This window comes from Propithecus coquereli, unplaced genomic scaffold, assembly GCF_000956105.1.
Source record: "Propithecus coquereli isolate 6110/MARCELLA unplaced genomic scaffold, Pcoq_1.0 Scaffold8, whole genome shotgun sequence".
NCBI lineage: Eukaryota > Metazoa > Chordata > Mammalia > Primates > Indriidae > Propithecus > Propithecus coquereli.
The window spans coordinates 12,490,907-12,511,306 of NW_012154173.1; the positions used below are offsets into that span (position 1 = coordinate 12,490,907).

The 20,400-nt window shown below is 39.1% G+C and overlaps 1 protein-coding gene across 3 annotated transcripts in view; it reads left to right on the top strand.

Moving 5' to 3' along the window:
• The window catches only part of NCOA2 (nuclear receptor coactivator 2), a 179,049-nt gene that overhangs the window by 61,458 nt on the left and 97,191 nt on the right, over positions 1–20,400 (top strand). For all 3 annotated transcript variants that reach the window (XM_012663179.1, XM_012663180.1, XM_012663181.1), the window contains exon 2: positions 19,404–19,508. In XM_012663179.1, the coding sequence (XP_012518633.1) occupies positions 19,423–19,508 (86 nt within the window). In that variant the 5' untranslated portion in view covers positions 19,404–19,422. The remainder of the gene's footprint in view (positions 1–19,403; positions 19,509–20,400) is intronic.

The following is a 20,400-nucleotide window of genomic DNA, read 5'->3' on the forward strand; positions in this document are numbered from 1 at the left end:
ATTTTAACTATTTGTAAGTGTACAGTAAAGTAACATTAGAAACAATGTTGTATAACCGGCACCACTATCCATTTTCAGAACTGATTCATCATCCCAAATAGAAATTCTGTACACATTAAACACTAACTCCCCACCCCTCTGCCCTCAGCCCCTGACACCTCTATTCTGCTTTCTGTCTCTGTGAATGTGACCATTCTAAGCACCAAATGGAATCATAATATGTATCTTTTTGCATCTTGTTTCTTTCATTTAGGATGTTTCCAAGATTCATCCCCGTTTTAGCATGCATCAGTACTTCATTCCTTTTTAAGGCTGAATAATCTGTTGTATGTATGTATACATTTTGTTTATTCATTCGTATGTTAATGGACATATGGGGTTGTTTCTACCTTTTGACTATTATGAATACTGCTGCTTTGAACATGGGTGTACATATATCTCTTTGAGTCTCTGTTTCAATTTTTTGGGGTATATACCTAGAAGTGGAATTGCTAGATCATATGGTAATGTACTTTTTTTTTTTCCCCTTTGAAGACAGAGTCTCACTCTGTTGCCCCAGCTAGAATGTGGTGGGGTCATCAGAGCTCACTGCAACCTCAAACTCCTGGGCTTAAGCCATCCTCCTGCCTCAGCCTCCTGAGGAGCTGGGACTACAGGCACGCACCACCACGCCTGGCTAATTTTTCTGTTTTTGGTAGAAACGGGGTCTTGCTCTTGCTCAGAGTGGTGTCAAACTCTTGAGCTCAAGCAACCCTCCCACCTTGGCCTCCCAGAGTGCTGAGATTACAGGCTCCAGCCGCCTGGCCTGGCCTGGTAATATACTTTTTAAAAGCTCCCCAGGTGATTTTTAAATATGTAGCCATGGTTGAGAAGCTATGGTGTAGAACAAGGGTGCTTAATCTTAGAAGGTCCATAAATGGTCTTAGTCAATTAGCGGCTCTTTTTAGGAGAATTATATGTCTTACTTTTATGTGTGTCCTTTTACTTTTTGGCTTTGATCAGATTCTGAGAGCAGTTCATAACCTCAAAAGCCATGTTAAGAATCACTGGAGAACCCAATTTGAATAGGCAAAGGATTTGAATAGGCATTTTTCTAAAGAAGATATGCAAATAGCCAAATAGGCACATGAAAAGATGCTCAATATCATTAATTATTAGGGAAATGCAGATCAAACCCATAGTGAGATATACCACTTCCTACTCAGTAGGATGGCTATAATAAAAAAAGAAAAGGGAAATAACAAGGGTTGGGGAAGATGTAGAAAAATTGGAACCCTCCTACATTGCTGGTAGGAATATAAAATGGTATAGCCACTTTGAGAAGCAAATTGATAATTCGTTAAAAAGTTAAGCATAGAGCTACCATATGACTCACCAGTACTATTCCTAGCTATATATCCACAAGAATTCAAAGCATGTATCGGCGTGAAAACTTGTACACAAACGTCAACAGTAGCATTATTCATAAAAGCCAAAAAGTTGAAACAACCCAAATGACCATCAACTGATAATTGGATAAACAAAATGTGATATATCCGTACAATGTAATATTTGTCCGTACAAAGGAATGAGATACTGATACTTGCAGCAATATTGCTGAACCTTGAAAACATTATACTAATTGAAACAAGTGAGGCATAAAATGCCCTGCATATTATTTGATTCTCTTTATATGAAATGTCCAGATTAGGAAAATCCATAAAGACAAAAAAAGTAGATTAGTACTGGTTAGGGGCTGGGGAGAGGGGGGAATGGAGTAAATGCATAATGAGTATGGGGATCCCTTTTGGGGTGATGAATGTGCTTTGGAATTACATATGGTGATGGCTGTACACCTCTGTGAGTAGACTACAACCACATTTTAATGTATACATTAAAAGGGTGAATTTTGTGGCATGTGACCTCAATATAGCTGTTAAAAATAATTTCGAAAACAAGGTGACTGAGGAGAGGATTGGCTGAGATGGAAGCCTAGATAATTCCAAAGAGGGAGAAGATCCCCTAAAAGAGATGGAAAAGGAGGCCGGGCGCGGTGGCTCACGCCTGTAATCCTAGCTCTCTGGGAGGCCGAGGCAGGCGGATTGTTTGAGCTCAGGAGTTCGAGACCAGCCTGAGCAAGAGCGAGACCCCGTCTCTACTAAAATTAGAAAGAAATTAATTTGACAACTAAAAATATATAAAGAAATTAGCCGGGCATGCCTGTAGTCCCAGCTACTCAGGAGGCTGAGGCAGAAGGATTGCTTGAGGCCAGGAGTTTGAGGTTGCTGTGAGCTAGGCTGACGCCACGGCACTCTCCCCAGGGCAATCCTGTCTCAAAAAAAAAAAGAGAGATGAAAAAGGAATAATTAAATGGTTTCAGAGCAGGACCTGTAGAGTGCTGTGCCATGGAAGCCACCGAATAGAGAGGCTGAAGGGAAGAGATCATGGAGGAGCATGGGCTGGGGGGTGAATTACGAGTGTGGCAAACACAGCAGCAAGTTCGGTGACAACATTCCGCATGCCAAAATTTCTGTAGGTTTGGCATTTGAATGTCATAGAAGACTAGGGGGGCAGATGTAATGGAGTGATGTGGGAAGAAATGTAATTGCTTTGGATTGCAGAGAGAGTGGCAGGGAATAGGAATGGTCTCCAGGCCTGTATTCCCTTATTTGAATCTCAAAATTCAGCAAACTCTGAAAATGGAAAGATTTTTCTAATTCATTTGGCAGTAAAACCTGACCGGAATGGATGTGAGATGATTTATAATCTTCATTTGTCCCACTTAGTGTGAATATTCATACATTTTGCTGCAGAAATGATACTGAATTTGATTACAGAATGCTTCCGCAGGCCCCTCTGGGGATGTTATGAAATACGGTATATGTCATGTATTATGTTTCTAAAATTTAAAAAATATATATATTAGAAGTATGAATTCTAAATCATATGGTCCCCAGTGTTTGCGGGGTAAGGGATTACGGAGTTGTACTCTTTGGGCAGGTCTGGATGTGGAGGAAAGATGTGAAACAGAATAGTAGCTATAGAGGGATTTAGACTCCGTGGATTTTTTTTTAGGGGATGGAAATGACCTGAGTGTGCTATAGGTTAAAGTAGAGAGGAAGGGGTTGAAAATATGGGAATGAGAGGCCATAACTATTGCAGCAGGGTCTCAGAGAAGGTGAAGAGGGGAATAGGGAATGGGGTTGAAGCGGTCAGTATTTACAGGAAGAAGGATCATGCATCCTCCAAGACACTACAAGTGATGTTGACAGAGATGGATATGTTTCTAAGCAGGACGAGGGAAACTGAGGAAAATCAAACTGAAGGGCCATTTGTTGAAGTGGTAAAAGCTGCAAATAATCGTTGAGGTAAAAAGAAGGAGCTGGCTTGAGACCAGTAAAGGATCTTAGAAACGTTGAACGTCTGTGAGGCCATCTTCCCATAGCTGTGTGATATTCTCCGCCAGCACTCAGCTTCCCCTTTAAACAAGTGCAGAGATCTAGGGATGAAGTTTTGCAGAGTGAATTCTTCGAGAGGAGAGGTGTGAAAAGGAACTGAGGGTGCTGGGGTGGGTGGCTGCATCTAGCGAGGTAGTGAAGGAAAGGAGATGAGACGAAGGGCAGGGGACTGGGGTTCTGTGTGCACTGAAGACCTGTTATCGTGGAGGAAGACAGTATTAACGCTAGTGCGCTAGGAGGTTATGGGCGAAAAGTAGCATTTAAGTGGGGATAATTTTGGGTGATAACAAGATTCGCGGTAGGATCACAGGAGGCAGTGGCTGAAGCAAAATGGAGATGAGACAGACAGGACCTGCGAGGACAGGTATTGGCTCATTCGCACTCAGGACGATGACCAGATTTGGGCTAGGGAGGAAGAACTAATCAGACGCCCAAATCTGTAGTAAATGTAGAAGATTAAATAGCATGTTGGTAAACTTCCGAGACAGGAAGGTAGAGAGGGGTGTTCTATGGCAGACGTAAAGAGGGTTTTCTACCAGGGCACCTTTGTAATGGAGCGATGGCCGACTAGCTGCTGTTTCTATCTGAGAACAGCAGGTTCCACTGGTATGGACTACAGGGGAGTGAAAGCCTGTCAAGAGAGCCAAGAAAGAGCAATATTCTAGTGATACCCAAAATGTTATTCCACCAGCCTCGACTCTTAATTCTCCATCGTCGTCCAGCCGGGTAGTTCTAATGCTGCTCTTCCCTTCCAGTCAGTGCTGGGCAGGCATCAGCTGATCCCGAGGTCCTTCCACATGGGATTCTGCTTTAGTTGGTCTGGGGTGGAGTCAGGAAATCTGTATTTTTAAAAGTTCCTCAGACGATTCATGGCCAAATTTGGGAACCAACACTGGAACCCACAGTTTGCTTTGATCTCCACCACAGTATTATGTCACGTGCCCAGCTGACTTCGACATTCTGTGTCTATGCTGCACCCCTGACTTAATGTTTATCAGAGTAGAAATGAAGTATGATAAACACTTCAAAGATATCAATTTACTAGTAATCAGTTTAAGTTATAAAAGTCTTACTCCATAATCTTGAAATTAGCAAAGCATTTAAAAAATCATAGTACCTATTACTATTGTGAATTGTCAGAAGGGAGCTCGAACACCCTGATGAGGGGATTGTAAATTAATACAGCCTTCTTGGAAAACAGTTTGACAGTATACGTTAATAGACATAAATGTGGTCACACCCTTTTGTAAGACTCCATTGTAGGTAAATAATCAGAAGTGTGGATCAAGATTTATATAAAAGATACTGTACTCATCACAGTGTTATTTATGGAACAGTCTAAATGGTTAAATATCTTATGGGATATTCATATGATGGTATATAGTCTCATTAAAAACATTTTTATAAAGGCATATTTAATGCCATGGGAAAATGTACTGGTTAACATTAAGGAAACACCAAAAGAGCAGCTATAAAATTATACATGGTGTTTGTGCATAATTGCATACACATATGTATTTTAAAATAATGAGCAGAAAAATTTTTTAAAGTTACTGGTGATTCTGTGGGTGATAGGAATATGTGCTATTTTATTTATCTATTTTTTTTCTTTTTAAAGAGATAGGGTCTTGCTCTGTTGCCCTGGTTAGAGTGCAATGACCTGATCATGACTTATTATAACATCAAACTCTTGGGCTCGATGGATCCTCCTGTTTCAGCCTCCTGGGTAGCTCGAAATACAGGTACATACCACCAGGCCCACCTAATTTTTGTTTTATTTTTGTGTGGAGACAGGGTCTTGCTATGTAGTCCAGGCTGGTCTCAAACTTCTGGCCTCAAGCAGTCTTCCCACCTCAGCCACCCAAAGTGTTGGGATTACAAACACGAGCCATCATACCCAGCCTATTTTATTCTTTAGTTAAAGCTTTTGTATTTCATAAATTGCCTACAAGAAGCAAGTATTACTTTTATTAAGCAAAAAAGTAAGCTTGTAAAAAATTAAAATTCTTATTCTAATCTCTTTAGCAAAAAGAATAAGGAAAATTCACTTGGAATGAATGTTACTAGAGAAGTCCTTCTTGCTCGTAATAATCCCCAGTGTGTATTTTCTAAATGATTGCAAACTATCAGATACATTTATCTGTTGCACCAGTTTACCAGGTTATCATTTTCACACTTAATAGCTTGTCGATTTTGTTGGTTTTTTTCCTTTTTTTTTTTTAAATAATAGTTTTTTTGAGATAGTCACATAAAATTCAGTCCGTTACAGTGTACAGTTCAGTGGTATTCGGTTTATTCATAAGTTGTGTAGCCATCACCGTTATCTAATTTCAGAACATTTTTATCAACCCAAAAAGAAACTTTTTACTCAACAGTCAATCCCCATTTTCCCTTCCCTCCAGCCCATGACAACCACTCTTTACTTTCTTTTTCTACAGATTTGCTTATTTTGGACATTTCATACAAATGCAGTCATACAGTATGTGGCCTTTTGCTGTGTCCTATTAGCTAGTTTTCAGTCTCTCCTCCCCACACTGCCAGAAAGATTTTCAGACTCAACAAAGTAAGTGCTTATCTAAATATCCGGTAAATAATGAATTGAATGAATGAAATGTGCTCTGCCTTGTCTGTCCTGTTCCTTCTCCCTCAGAGAGGAATTTAATCACCGTATGTTAATCGTATTCATGTCACTGATGGGGCGAGAACATTTCTCTCTGTAACATTTAGGGCAGTGGTTCTTAAACTTTAGTGGGTGTCAGAATTGCAGAGAGGTCTTGTCAAACTGAGGGCTGGGCCCCAATCCCAGAATCCATTCTATAGGTCTGATCTAGAGCCAGAGAGTACATTTCTGCCAGTTCCAAGAGAACACTTTGAGAAGCACAGTTCTAGGGCTGTGCCGGCTTAGGTAGGATGCTGCTAGCACCAAAACCATGGCCTGGCAGCAACCTGGGGAAGGAGGTTGGGCAAGGAGGGAAGGACCCAGACTCCCAGATCTGGGCTACCCTGGCCATAGCAGCACACGGGCTCACTCCAGCAGCTCTAGCCTGGCCCTGCTCTTTATTAACTGGACCATTTTTGAGCCCTGAAGATGTCTCACACAGGCTTTGGAAAATTCTACCTATTCTTGAAAACCTAGCTCAGGTGTTCATAAAACCTTTGCCAGCTCTCCCCACAAGAAGAAGTAATTTTTCCATCATTAGTACTTTGTATTTTTCATATATATTGTCTTTCATGTTAGCTAATTCCTTACTTGTATCTTTTCCTTAAATCTTACATTTCTTGAGATTGAATTCTCTTACTCACTCAGTGACTGTATTAATAGTGTCCAAAGAGCACAGTAATTTGCCCTCAGCAGCTACTCACTAATTATCAGTACAGTTGAATTGAACATCAGAAGGAAATAAATGCAAATAGATTTTTAAGTTAAAAGCCTGTAATTTAGGCTATGTTTTTAATGCCAGAAGGAGACCTGTATTAATTAGCAACTTAACCTTGTATAAAACTTAATTGTCCAAATGTGTAATAGTCAGTGCTCTTGGTTCTGGAACACTGACTCGAAAAAACTCAGCAAACTGAAGAAATCATATGTCTGTGCTTACAAATACATATACACTGTGTCGTGGTGTCTCTGAGAGCTAGCTTAGTTTTCTCCACATCATTCTCTCCTACCTGCAACCGGGGTTTGGATTTCAGCTTAATGAATTATTACCGCTTTGATTTCAGTACCAGACAGAAGGAATATAATATAGCTAGCTGTCTCTGAGATGTCAAGCAATTATCTTAATTTCTTTTAAGGTTCATTGCATGTTTATTACTTGCTAGTTATAGCTAAATAAGGTGTTATAGCAATTTCACAGATCTTTATCCATAAGTGTAGCTTTTACAAACAATTGTTCTTTATTTTCTCAGTGCAAAAACATCTTAGTACTAATTTTTTTAAAAAGGGAAGAGATCAACATATTATAAAACAGGAGGAGTTTGTTTTAATCTTTGTAATGCCTGTTCAAGACTACCCTTATTTTGTTCATTAAATTATTATTTGTAACACACTTCAGGCTCATTTAGGTTTAAATGTGCGTTAACTATGCAAGAGATAATTAGAAACTACCATTCTTTTCTGTTGTTGTTTTGTTTTGTTTTTTAGAGACAGGGTCTCGCTATGCTGCCTAGGCTGGAGTGGCAGTTCACAGGAGGGATCACAGTGCACTGCAGCCTCCAACTCCTGGCCAACGGATCCTCCCACCCTACTCTCCCTAGTAGCTAAGACTACAGGCTCTTAGCAGCTACCATTCTTGAATCTAATGATAAATTTAGTTCCACTAAGCATAATAACTCTCCATCTGGAGCTATAAAAGGGAGAAAACCCTCCATTTGCAGCTTGCCAGGGCTACTCTGCGCTCTTCTCAAAGCTGGTACACCAACTAGGGGGCTCCCTGAACTCGGTCGCTGGGGTCAGGGAATTGGTCTCCACTGTGTAGTCCCAGGGATAGCAACGTGATGATGGTTCTGCTGACAGCTGTTCATGTGTTCCAAGTTTGAAACTTCAGCTAAGATAGAAATCTGTCAGAAACTTACAGTATTGTTAGCTTTAATGATTACCAAAATCCGGCATTGGAGGAAGGAAAAATGGTTACATTAAGTGTTTTGGCTCACAGTTTCTGATGCCAAGGTAATTTTAAAACTCCATTGAAGTAACGAATTCCTGTAAATAACTTCCCAGATTCTAGGAATTCTCAGTAAATCATTCTGTAGGTATGTGTTACTTGCAAATAAAAATGCTTAATTCATTTTATTTTTAAAAGACCAAATTGGATTTTGAGGGGCAGGGGGGTAAGGGTATCTGTCGCTCCAGAGCTAATGTTTTCTTTATTAATGTCAACCATTGCCTCATAGTAAATACTGCCGAGGGTTATTGTAATGATCTGACCAAAAGTAAATTTGTAGGAATATGTCCAGTGAAAAAATGAATCCGAGGTCCTCCCAAAGCAGGTTTTTCCTCCTTGTTATTTTCCACTTCTGTAGAAGTATGGTAGAGAAGAGAGACAGAGCACGAAAACAGTGTTTCAGAAAAATACTTCTTAGGCAGATTTTACCCCAGTAAGGGAACATAATTTAAACTGCCAAAAAGGGCTGTAACGATGGCTCTTATTTCTTCTCAAACCACAAGCCCTTAATTTGGGTCCTGCACTTTTCCCTGCAACACGCTTAAATGTTTGGTCTCTACTTTGTTTTCCCATGTGATGGGAGATAAAGAGCTTGCAAGAAAGTGGAGTTAAATTAGTGGTTATGGGCAAAAGGGGAGGAGGGAGTTCTGACATTGAGAGGCTGGGGCGGGAGGCAGCAGTGTGGCCTGCTTGGGCGGCCAGGTGACTTGTGGGGAGCTGGGCACAACAGAATGAATGCCCTGGGCCCTCTCCTGGGGAAGAGGCAGTCGGGAGGCCTAGAAAGAAGTGTTAATTTTAATGTACCGTGGGCTTGGAACAAATAGAAGGGAACCTTTAATTCTTCCTAGGGGACTCTATGAAGCCTTCATAAAGGGGACAAAATTTGAGCTAGAGGGATAAGTAAGATTTTTCTGAGGAAGAAGAGCAATTTTAGTAACCTTTGCTGGAAAAGCTCTTATAATTTAGTTATTTTTCTTGCTCTGAAAGAGTCACATCAGTAGGGGAGAAAATATGAGACAGTCCATTAAGTTAAAGAGCACAGACTATAGGAATGAGTCTATCTGAAATAACTGAGTTTCCTTCTTTCATAAAGAACGGGAAATTTGGAGAAATGTAAGTTATAGTTATAAGTATAGTTGTAGTTTTGGAAGTTTGGAAATTGTTACAGAAATATCCTTTGATTTACCAGAGGAAATAATTCATTCTTTAAATTTCATTGCCAATACTCTCCAGTAAAACGAGATGTGATTTCTCATTTCATTCACTTCAGGCAGGCTTTGTGCCACTCAGTATAGCTTAGGATTACCTTATTTTATGCAATATGCTTCCTGAAAATATTCGCGTATACAACTTACACACTTACAATTTACATCCCAAAGAGCTGATTATGTAAAAGAATCCCTGTTTGGTTTATTCCGGTTTTTGTTTGTTTGTTTTTTTCAGCAGCATAGCCAGGTTTTTTCCATTACTTTTTTCTTTGTTTCTTTCTTCCCTCGCTCCTTCCCTTTCTTCCCCTCTTTCCTCTCTTTCTTTTTTCTTATTGTAAACTCCCAAAAATCTAATGTGGTAATGAAAGGAAATTTGGAAAAGAAAAACCAAATTACATCCAGAGTGCCCATCAAAATAATTTAACTGCTAATATTTTGGTACCTTTTATTTTTTCTATAAATTAATTTTCCTCTCCAGCTTCACCATCAGCTTATTTTTATAAACATTTACGTGCTGGCTATTAAATTCACATAATAATATCTTGCATGGATTGAATAAGCCCTCAGTATGTGCCAGTCACTCTTCTGTGCCCTTTACATTTCATGCTTAAGCCTATAAAGGTACGTATTATTATTTCACCAGTTTCACAAATGAAGAAACATGGGTCCGAAGAGGTTAATTAAAGAACTTGCCCCAGGTCACATAACTAACACGTGGTGTTCCAGGGATTTTAAACCAGAGTTGACACCAGAGAATGTACTCATAGCCACAATATTGTACAACTTTTCATATGTTTTGCTTTAATGGTAGCATAATGAAGAAATTCTATTAAGAATCTTAGAACTCTGATAAAAAGATCTCTGCTTAGATGTCACCCATCAGAGAGGACTTTCCTGACCATCGATGTAAAATAGCACCCCTCACACTACCTACATTATACTCTATCCTAATCCTGCCTTATTTTTCTTTATTCCTATAATCACTATCTGATACAGCAAATATTTTGTTTTACTATTTCTCCCTCCTTCCGATCAGAGTATAAGAGTCACCACCTTGGTCTCTTTTGTTCATTGCTGTATTCCCCAATACTGAGGACTGTACTTTAGCACATAATAGGTATTCAGTAATATTTGTTGAATGGTTGAATGACCTCTGCCCTCAGTTTAGGTTTGTGTTAATTCTGATTTTCTTAATCAACCTCCATTGGCCCGGTGGGCTAGAGTAACCCCATGATCTGCATTCACTTCTGCAGATGGCATCCTAATGCTGCCACGCTCTGTGTGCCCTGGGCTGGTGGGCAACTCCAGCGCACGCACCAGTGGCATCGTGTGCCTACAAAGAGCCAGATTCTTGCTTCTGAGTTTATGCCGATTGTACTTGTTATTGTAATTGCATGATTTAATGAAATATTATGTAACTGATTAAGTATGAGTTTGAAACGATACATTTGTTTCTATGAAAACTAATACTTTAAGTCAGATGGACAAAAATTGCTGCCAAATGGGTATATGCAACACATCTGTTATAGAATGGGAAAAATAATAAAAATCTGTACCTTCATAAGCACTTTTAAGAAATCTAAGTGTATATAAATTCCAAGTCTATTTTAAATATAGAAAAATTGAAAATAGCAGACAATAAATTATAAGTATAGGTATGATTTATGCAAGAATGGGAAAAATAATAAAAATCTGTACCTTCATAAGCACTTTTAAGAAATCTAAGTGTATATAAATTCCAGGTCTATTTTAAATATAGAAAAATTGAAAATAGCAGACAATAAATTATAAGTATAGGTATGATTTATGCAAGAAAGGCACTGTGAAACTCAATTTATATGTTTAAAATGAAATTGTTAGGATAGTATGTATTATTTTCTATAATTTCCCTTGATAACTAAGTTTTTAAATTAACCAGTTATGACTTCTGAAACATATGAAAGATTTTTACTGTTTTGAATAACACTGAGCATTCTTGGTATGCCAGAGAGAATTTCTAGCTGGTTTCTTTTTTAATACATTCATAATAAATTCAATAATAACAATAGTACTTGCTCTGTTTTCAGGGAATAATTGTGCATTAGCTGAGGTTTGATTTCCTTTCTGAGCTAGAATGTGATCTTCAGGAGGAGAGGGACTGTTGTCTGTTTTGTCATGGCTATCTCCAGTGTCTACCACAGTACCTGGAGCATTAATTATTTATTGAGTGATGGATGAATAATTCTAAAGTGTATACTTTTTTTACAGAAAGAAGTGTCTTGCATTTCACAATGATATTGCTACATTTTTAGCAAAAAGAAAAGTACTTTCAAATCACTTAGCCCCTGTTTACTAAGTTAAATTAAAATATACTGCTTTTTGTAATATACACAAGTTTATTAGGTTTCTTTGTTCAGTGCAACTATTAAAGTATAGGAAACTTTAATTACCCACATTCCAGTGGTTATTAATTGAGGATCTGTTTGGATTCATTTATGAGCTATAAAACTTCCTGTGTGATCTTGTTCTGGTTATATTATCTCTTCTCTATCTCAATTTCTTCATCTGTAAAGTGGTGGTAATCATAGGCTGTTATAGGAAATAAAGGAGTTCGTACATTTGAAGTATGTAGGAAATGCTTACCAAGATATTAAGTACTCAATAAACAATAGTTATAATTATACCTATTAGCTATGTGACTTAGACAAATTACTTATGGAAACAGGTCAGAGAGATTAGGCAATCTGTACTATATATATATGTGTGTTATCAAAATGTAGGTTTTAAGCAAGGAAATATGTGCAGAGTACCTAACTCATAATAAGTCCTCAATAAATGTCAGCTAAAAAACAACCAAAAACCATATTATACTGTGGGAGAAGGCTCTCATTTATTTAAGAACTTTTTACAACTGAAATAATAAAAACACCTTGTGTATAGATGCAGACTGTCTTGTCTTTGCCAGTTAAGTTTCTCTCATAAATTTAGGAAGTTATTTTTTTTTATCTCATAAAGAATTAAAATGATTTTCAAAATAAAGATAATTGAATTTTGATCTGGACAAGTTATGAAACTCAAACACAAACACTATGTTGTAGTTCTTGGTTTGATGACTTCTTTTCACAGTGCTAAGCCTTCAGTGAAAACTGCTTTTCAGGATATTAAAAAGTGACTGAGTATACCCTGCTCGAAGGGGAGAGAAAATGCTTAATTATGCAAGGAATGCAGCTTCTTCCCGCAATGTTTTCATCATGTGAGGTCTTATTAAAAGCTAGTCTTGCTATTCCTGGCCATGTTAGCAATGGCTGATGTGTTGGATATATAAGCAGCCCAGTGACTGGCTATGTTAAGGAACTCAGCCTATGAGAATTCAGAAAGTGGAAACCATCATATGCCACTGATGTCAGACATTTTCCCCCTGTTGGTAATGATGGTTTAGAACAGCTCCCTGCTGCTTACATATTCTGCACTGAATTTTGCTAAGCTAAGACGTTGGGAGGCTTTTCCCTTTTTTAAGAGAGATGTAGATGATGGACATGTTACAGCAAAATATTTGTGTAACCAGTGAACATGAATTTAGCCATTTATTTGATTATTGCAGCATGTGTTAAAGAGCTGCTGCTGCCCATTTGCAGCCTAATGTGTTTATTACAGTCTTCCCAATGGCATCTTGAAGTGTCTTTCAGCTAAAAAATTCATGAGTATTATTGGCTTTCAGTCAGAAAATGGAATATGTCTTCTAGTTACTGTCTAATATACCACTTTAAGGCCATTATACAAAAGTAAATCTAAGAGCAGAGCATACCGAAAAGGAAGGAATTTTTAGCTTAAACATTTGCTTATACACTGTTATTACTGTTCCATGGACTAAGATACAGCATCAGAGCAGGTAGGTGCTAAAGCCATTTTACTTGGAGAACAGTCGTAGTTCAGGATGTGTTGTTTTCTATAATCCTGCACCCAACTGTACAGGGTTAGTGTTTTACTACTGAAAAATCAAATCCTAATGATAGTAGTTTGCGTCTATCTTATTGCAGTTATTTTAAGAAGTCACTCAAAGAAAAGATACAGTAAGTTGCTTTAAACTAGTAAGGTTGAACTGAGAATTTGTTTATAAATAAGATGTCTTTTATTCTGGATATATTTGAAGGGAGTCCCCTAAAACTTTGTAACTTTTGTCATTCTATGAATTAATGTACAGTTTTGTAAGTCTTAGTCTATAGATCCAGATTTTAATATGTGAAGTAAATTAATATTTTATTGTATGAAAACCAGGCAATACTATAGTGTTATGTAAAAGTGAAGTTAAAAGTGTCTGTATGGTCTAATAAAAAGAGTAATGGCACTTTGGGGTAAATATACAATTTTACTAGCTAAAATTTTTTGAAATATTGTATAGTGTCCTCCATCACTGTGTTAAAGGTATTACTTGTTTGCCTGTGGGAAGAAAAGTTTGATTTTCTGTGGGCTTTCATCCCTGCATTTAATAAATATACATAGTTCTACTTCTGTTTTATTTGTATATGTGATGATTCTTTGTTTGTATGAATCAGCAAGATATCCTTGTGTGGTCTGTATATTTCCTGCATAGAATATTTATTTAACTGTTGCCTCAAAAGTTGGGGTCTTGCCAAAATAATGTTTGTTTTGGGTAATTTTGGCCAATTAACACAATTTGGAAAGAGGTATTTCCCCTCCTCTATCACTTGGATATCTTTACTTCTGTATCATTTTACTGACTTCAAGGTTTGGCCCACTCTCTTTTCTACCTTTCTCAGGCATCTCCAGCCAAAAAGCACATTTTGTTTTTTTAAGCATTAGATACTATGTTTTCTTAGACTTATCAGACTCTGGCTCAGAAATTTTGCTTTTATATAATAAAGAGATCTCTCCTGGAACATGGTATACTTTGAGGGAGATACTGTTTCTAGTTTAGAATGAGCAAATGTTTTCATTTGTGATAAAGAAATGGTGAATGAAGCTTTAGCTGTTGAGGTGAGTTTCTGAGCACTGGTGGGCTCTAAAAGATATCCTTTTGTAGTTTAGTAGAATAGAAATGGAAAAGTATTGAAGTGAGGATTTATCTGTACTTTTAATATTGCTTGAGCATTTCTTGGTCTTAAAACATTTATGAAGAATCAGATGACATATTACACAATAATTTCATGTATCTCTTGTAAAGAGAGTTCAGAAGGAACCTGGAGGCCTTGGAAGCTGTAGAAGCCTTTCCGGTCTCTTATCAAGAGCTAGATGATTTATCAGGCAGGTCTTCCTCGTGTAGACATTGGTAAGGGAAGTTGTTTCAGCAGCTCTTTCTATGTTATTTCTAGCTTGGAATTTCATTGTAAATATCATCTCAAAGTAAGGAATTTCAGAGAGGGCCTAACTTTAAAGTATTTCTTGGAGCCGGCAATAGACATCTAGTATTTAATCACTTTATTATGTTTGGAGTTCAGCAGCATTATCCTTATTTATTCTTTAACTGAATTTGTCCAGCATATAATACATCTGACAGTTTTATAGGCCTTGTTTGGAAGATGGCCTGTACTGATAAAAGATAAAATGCACATTATCATTTACATGAATTTTGGATGATTAACTAGCTTTAATGTTATGAGGCTGCATTTGGAGCAACAGCTTTGTTGCCTTATAAGTTATATCGATGAATTCCATGAAAGACTGCACTTTTGAATTGTGTTGAGGTTTAACATTTTATTTTTGTAGTCATTATGCCAAGGATTTTACTGGCATTGTTCACTCCTCCCAGAACATTGTTACTTTTAAAAAATAAAATTTACTAATCTTGTGGTTGTAACTCTTTCCTCCACTGCCTGGCTCATGCAAGTTGGTATCAAAGGATGTGAGGGAGGATGTGCCATCACAGTGAAAGCAAGGCTATTGTGTTTTTATAGATAAGGAGAATGGACAAGTTGAAACTTTATTTTCAGTCTTGTCCTTTCACAACCACCAACATCTGGTAGAAACTGGTTTGTTCTCAATGACTGTAATTACCATCAAATACAGCCTGAGAGTTTACTTGTGTCATTTTCAGTTTTTGTGATTTATGTTGAACAGTTTCATAATTGAGAGTGAGATGCTCAAGAATTTTAATTTCATGTGAATGTTGGAAACATGCAGAAATTTTTTAAAAAACTATTAATTTAAGGCTGGTTACCAAATAAAATTTTCAGACCTTCAGTACTGTCCTTCTGTGTTTTCCATCTCCTCCCTTGACATTGGAAATTAATCTTTAAATTTGATCTACAAAAATTCATTAAAACTCATGTATTCCTATGGCTCATTTTACTTTAGATATTTTTCTGTGAGTAAATCTACACTCCAAGTCAGTCATTTACATAACTTACCAATCTGTGGTTTTTATTTGTGTTGCTTCTGCTTTGCCCAGTATTTTGAGTGGGGCGGGGCGGTGTGGGAATGAAGTCACCTGGCCCCACCACGCGTTCTGGAGTGAGCACTTGCTGCCCGAGCCTCACGCGGGCGTTGAGGATATCGGTCATCTAGATGAGGGCGCCACAGTTCTTCTCTTAGAGCGTCTCGTTAATGTGGTTCGCTGTTCCTGCTCTGGTCCACCCACTCAAGAGCAGGGCACGAATCTGTGCTCTGGACCGCAGCTCCCCCTGCCACTGGACAGAGGCTGCCTGTCCTCCCGCTTCCCCACGCCAAACTTAAGTTCTCTCTCTTTTTTTTTTTTTTTCCTTTTTTTTGTCCCGAGATCTGACTTCTTTTTGTTTCCCCTGGGTGGTTAGCAGTGATTCAGAAGGGGCACCCTACCTGTGGGCACTTCCTGGACGTCCCCAGCCCGTGGGGCTCGGCACCTGCCTCCTCCCCGCGGCCGGCAGGAGGCGCCCGCCCTTCTGGGCTTGGCCGGGCTTCCAAATTCCGCCCCGTTTTCCCCTTTGCAGATGTCAGGGTTGGTTGGAAATGTATACACATAGCCCAGGAAAATTGCTCGCAAAAGAGGACATATGGGGCAGACACACACACACACACACACACACACACACACACAAATAAGAAAGCAATCATGTTCATAAAGCTGAAATTTTTAAATTTTGAGGAAATGTGTTCAAGGTACTGTTACATAAAAAAGGGGAAAACTTGGCATTTGAATAACTTACTTCAAGAGGAAATTAATGATGTTTAAAAGCTACAAACAGAGTGATTTGTAAGCCAACCCTGAGTAGGAACAAGCAAAACATAAACAGTCTGCTCAAATGGTTTTGCTATCCTTAGAGCAGAAACCGTTCACTGCGCGACTCCTATCTCGCTCTGGTCCCTTTGTTGAAATATGGTAGTGCTGTGCCCTCGCGCAAAATGACAGTTATTAGTATCTGTATTTTGGGACCTTTAAGGGTAGATGATGCAGATGCTAATGTTAAATCCCCAAACTGGCTATATGCAACTTTAAGTAAAATGGTCACTTATTTGAATTGTCAGTTGAAAAGCTTTCTGATCTTTCTGATAGTATTATACTTTTTATATACATGGCGATACTTTGGTGGGGGCAGAGACATAGCCATCTTCATCAACAAAACTTATCACCCATACCTAATATATAGGGTATTTTGCTCTATATTGATGGTTATGTTTTAATGATAAAAATTTACTTAAATTTTTATGACTTGTAGAAAGCTGCTTCCAGGGTGAAAATTCCCTGGGTCATTTGTTGAAAGCTTACTTAGAGTGGATATGTAATATTTTTTCTTATGTGTTCATGAGTGAAACCATGCAAATTGTGGTTCAGAGAGAAGTCCTGAAAAGGAATGCTTTGGCCGAGAAGGGTTCTGGTAATCAGGCTTTTGTTGTTGTTGTTTTTTTAGCCCCTATACCTTTGCATCTCCTGCAGTGCCCAGGGTCCCCTCCACACCATTTAAAATCATAGACTTTCCTGCTCCATCCCAGCCAGCAAAGTGTTCTCTCTTTGACCTAACAGTACAGAGGAGTGCGTGACAGTCGTGTAATGCCTATTTGTTGCTTACTGGAGTATTTCTTATATATTAGGTGACAGAAAAGAATCAAGCAGGGAAGCCCATGCAGTCCAGATCTTGCTTCTTATCCCACCTTAACCTCTACCTATGTGGTTAGAGGAAGAAGAGCTTTATTTGATGAGGCGGCCCTTTGCTGTAACATTTTAGTGAATAGTAGGAGTTGTGTAAGCCTGTGTACAAATTTCAGTTCTGCCGTTCGCTAATCCACCCAGTGCTATGGATGCTAACAATCATCCCAGTTTTACAAAAGAGGTAATTAAGGCATGAGGGGTAAAGGAACTTCTTAAGGTCACATGGCTAACCAAGTGGTGGAGCTTGGACATGGATACTTGCCCTCAGCTTCTCTGCCATACTGCCTCTCTTAGTTTGTCTTTCAATCTGTAAAGTTTTTGGTACTTAGTGTGCTAAGTGAATAGCAACCAAATACAGATTATACTTATTATCAGGCCAAAATTGTGACCACAGTGCAGGACCTTGGGACTTGTTAACATTGCTCCCACCAGCAGGAAGCTCAGCAGCTCTCAGAATCTAACCGCCACCCCCACCCCATGTGACCTCTTGAATTGAATGTACAATTGGTGCAGCCTCTATCAACTGATACAATATTTCTTCCTTCTACTTTCATATGAATCTTTAAAACAAAATTAACTCTGCTGCCCCTTTGGATCAGCACAGTGGCCAGAAGAAATGATTGTAGTGAGACTAGGCAGCCCAGACGATGCAGAAGGAAGCAGTTGGGCAGTTTGGTATGTGAGGGTGATGCAATGATCAGTCTCAGCTGCTGTTTTCTTTAGCCCACCCTGCTCTTTTCTGTGCTCTTAGATGAACCTATTGTCCTCTGGCATCTTTCTTAAGTTCTTTGTCTTCTACTGACTTGGCCTTCCCTCTGATTTTTTCCAATCCGGAAAGGAAGAAATCCACTATACAAAGGAAAGGGGGACGAAGGTGATTTAGAAACCTGGGGGCCAGAAGGAAGGGGAAACAGCATAGAATTGGAGCTCCCGGAAAGACTTTTAAATGCTGACTTGAACTTGTTGGGCTGCATTGTTGTTTTGGTGTTTTGTTTTGTTTTGCTAAGCAGTTATTAAGCACCTTAAGTAACAGTCTTTTACAGATTCCTCTAAGTCTTTGTAAGTCTCTCTGTTTAGCTCTTTTAGAACTTAAACCTCTATCACTCTCTTGTTTTCCCTTAAATATTTTTTCTGATTGTGTTAGTGATTCTTATCACATGTCCTTTTGTTTTCTTACTGAAAGAAATTCAGTGAGCAGGTGCCCATAATGGTCCTCCCCTCTCAGGGTCAGTATAAAGTTCCCCTGATTTTTTGGGTGCATCTTAAGACCTTTGGTGAGAGCAGCTAGAACCAACTGAGGGAAGGAAAGTTCGGGGGTGGCAGGATGTGAGAGAGGAAGTCTCTCTGCAGTGTGCAAGGCGGGGGTGTGCAGGGAAGCGAGCTGCCATGAGGAGAGGGTGCCAGGGGAGGAGCAGCGAAGCAGCTGCCACAGGAGAGCCAGGTACGGGAGCCTGTGAGGGAGGAAGGAAGTTCCTTCATTTAGGGGCATTGGTTAGGAGGCTTTGTGCAGAAATTTGGGGCTACAACAAGGGTATCGAATCCTCTTGGCTAAATTTGGTAACCTTCAATTCAGTGTGGTGGCACTGCCCCTTCCCCGGCTGTCTGTCATGGGTCAGATATTGCAGCACCTACTTCACGTTGGCCAACCCCAGAGAGACACTGGGAGGAGCCCCTTACAACACCTGTAGTTTCCACACGGTGCAAGATCACTCTCGAAACTGGAGGCTGGCAGCCCAAGCCCAGGGCTAGCAGCTGGTAGTTCCTGGTGCTGTTGAAATGCAATTCCTGTTTAAATAGTTTGGGTCCAATGAGGTAGGCTTGTTTGTTTTTTAAATGTTCACCTTTATGTTAAGCAAGGTTAAAAAAAAAAAAAAAGACAGCTTTTTCTTTAGAAATTACACAGGCACATAAAACAATGTGTTGTTACTTATGTCAAATTTCTGATTGGAGTGAAAGTTCTTTTATTGTTGGTAAAATGATCAGACACTTTATCGTCGGCTCTTTTCACTTTTTTCCCCTCCCTTTTTTGTTTTAGTTGCTGATATGTGTTCAAGATGAGTGGGATGGGAGAAAATACCTCTGATCCATCCAGGGCAGAGACAAGAAAGCGCAAGGAATGTCCTGACCAACTTGGACCCAGGTAAGATTCTTGCAGAGAAAAAGAATCGGTATTGTCTATTAAAGCCACAGGCATGCTTCTTTGTTGTTTTAGCATTGATTTTACTTTTTCAAATATTGTGTTTGGTTTTCCTCCCTAACAGTTAAGTATTTACACATGTATTAGCTTACATTTGAATATGCTAATCAGCTACAGGTTTTATACTTCTTTACAAGAGGAAAGCTGTATACTTCTGATGTCCCCTGTGTATTTGGCCCTTACGGTTTATTTAGTAATCTTGAGCTTTTCACAGTTTCTTTTCTTTTAGATCACAGAATGTTACAACAACTGGAAGGTCCTATAGTAAAAAGATTTGCTAATAATTTTATCGTATGGTTTGTTTTTGGTTTTGTTTTTGTCGCCTGGCTAGAATGCAGTGGCATCATCCTAGCTCACTGCAACCTCAAACTCCTGGGCTTAAGCAATTCTCCTGCCTCAACCTCCTGAGTAGCTGGGACTACAGGTGTGAGGCACCACACCTGGCCTGTTTTATTTTTTAACGACATGAAATGTTAAGTCCACTTGCTTTTGAGTTGAGGACAAAAACTGTGGCTCTTGGCCTGGCGCGGTGGCTCACACCTGTAATTCTAGCACTCTGGGAGGCCGAGGTGGGAGGATTGCTTGAGCTCAGGAGTTTGAGACCAGCCTGAGCAAGAGCGAGACCCCGTCTCTACTATAAATAGAAAGAAATTAGTCAAACAACTAAAAATAGAAAAAATTAGCCGAACATGGTGGCGCAAGCCTGTAGTCCCAGCTACCTGGGAGGCTGAGACAGGAGGATCACTTGAGCCCAAGAGTTTGAGGCCGCTGTGAGCTAGGCTGATACCATGGCACTCTAGCCCAGGCAAGAGAGTGAGACTCTGTCCAAAAAAAA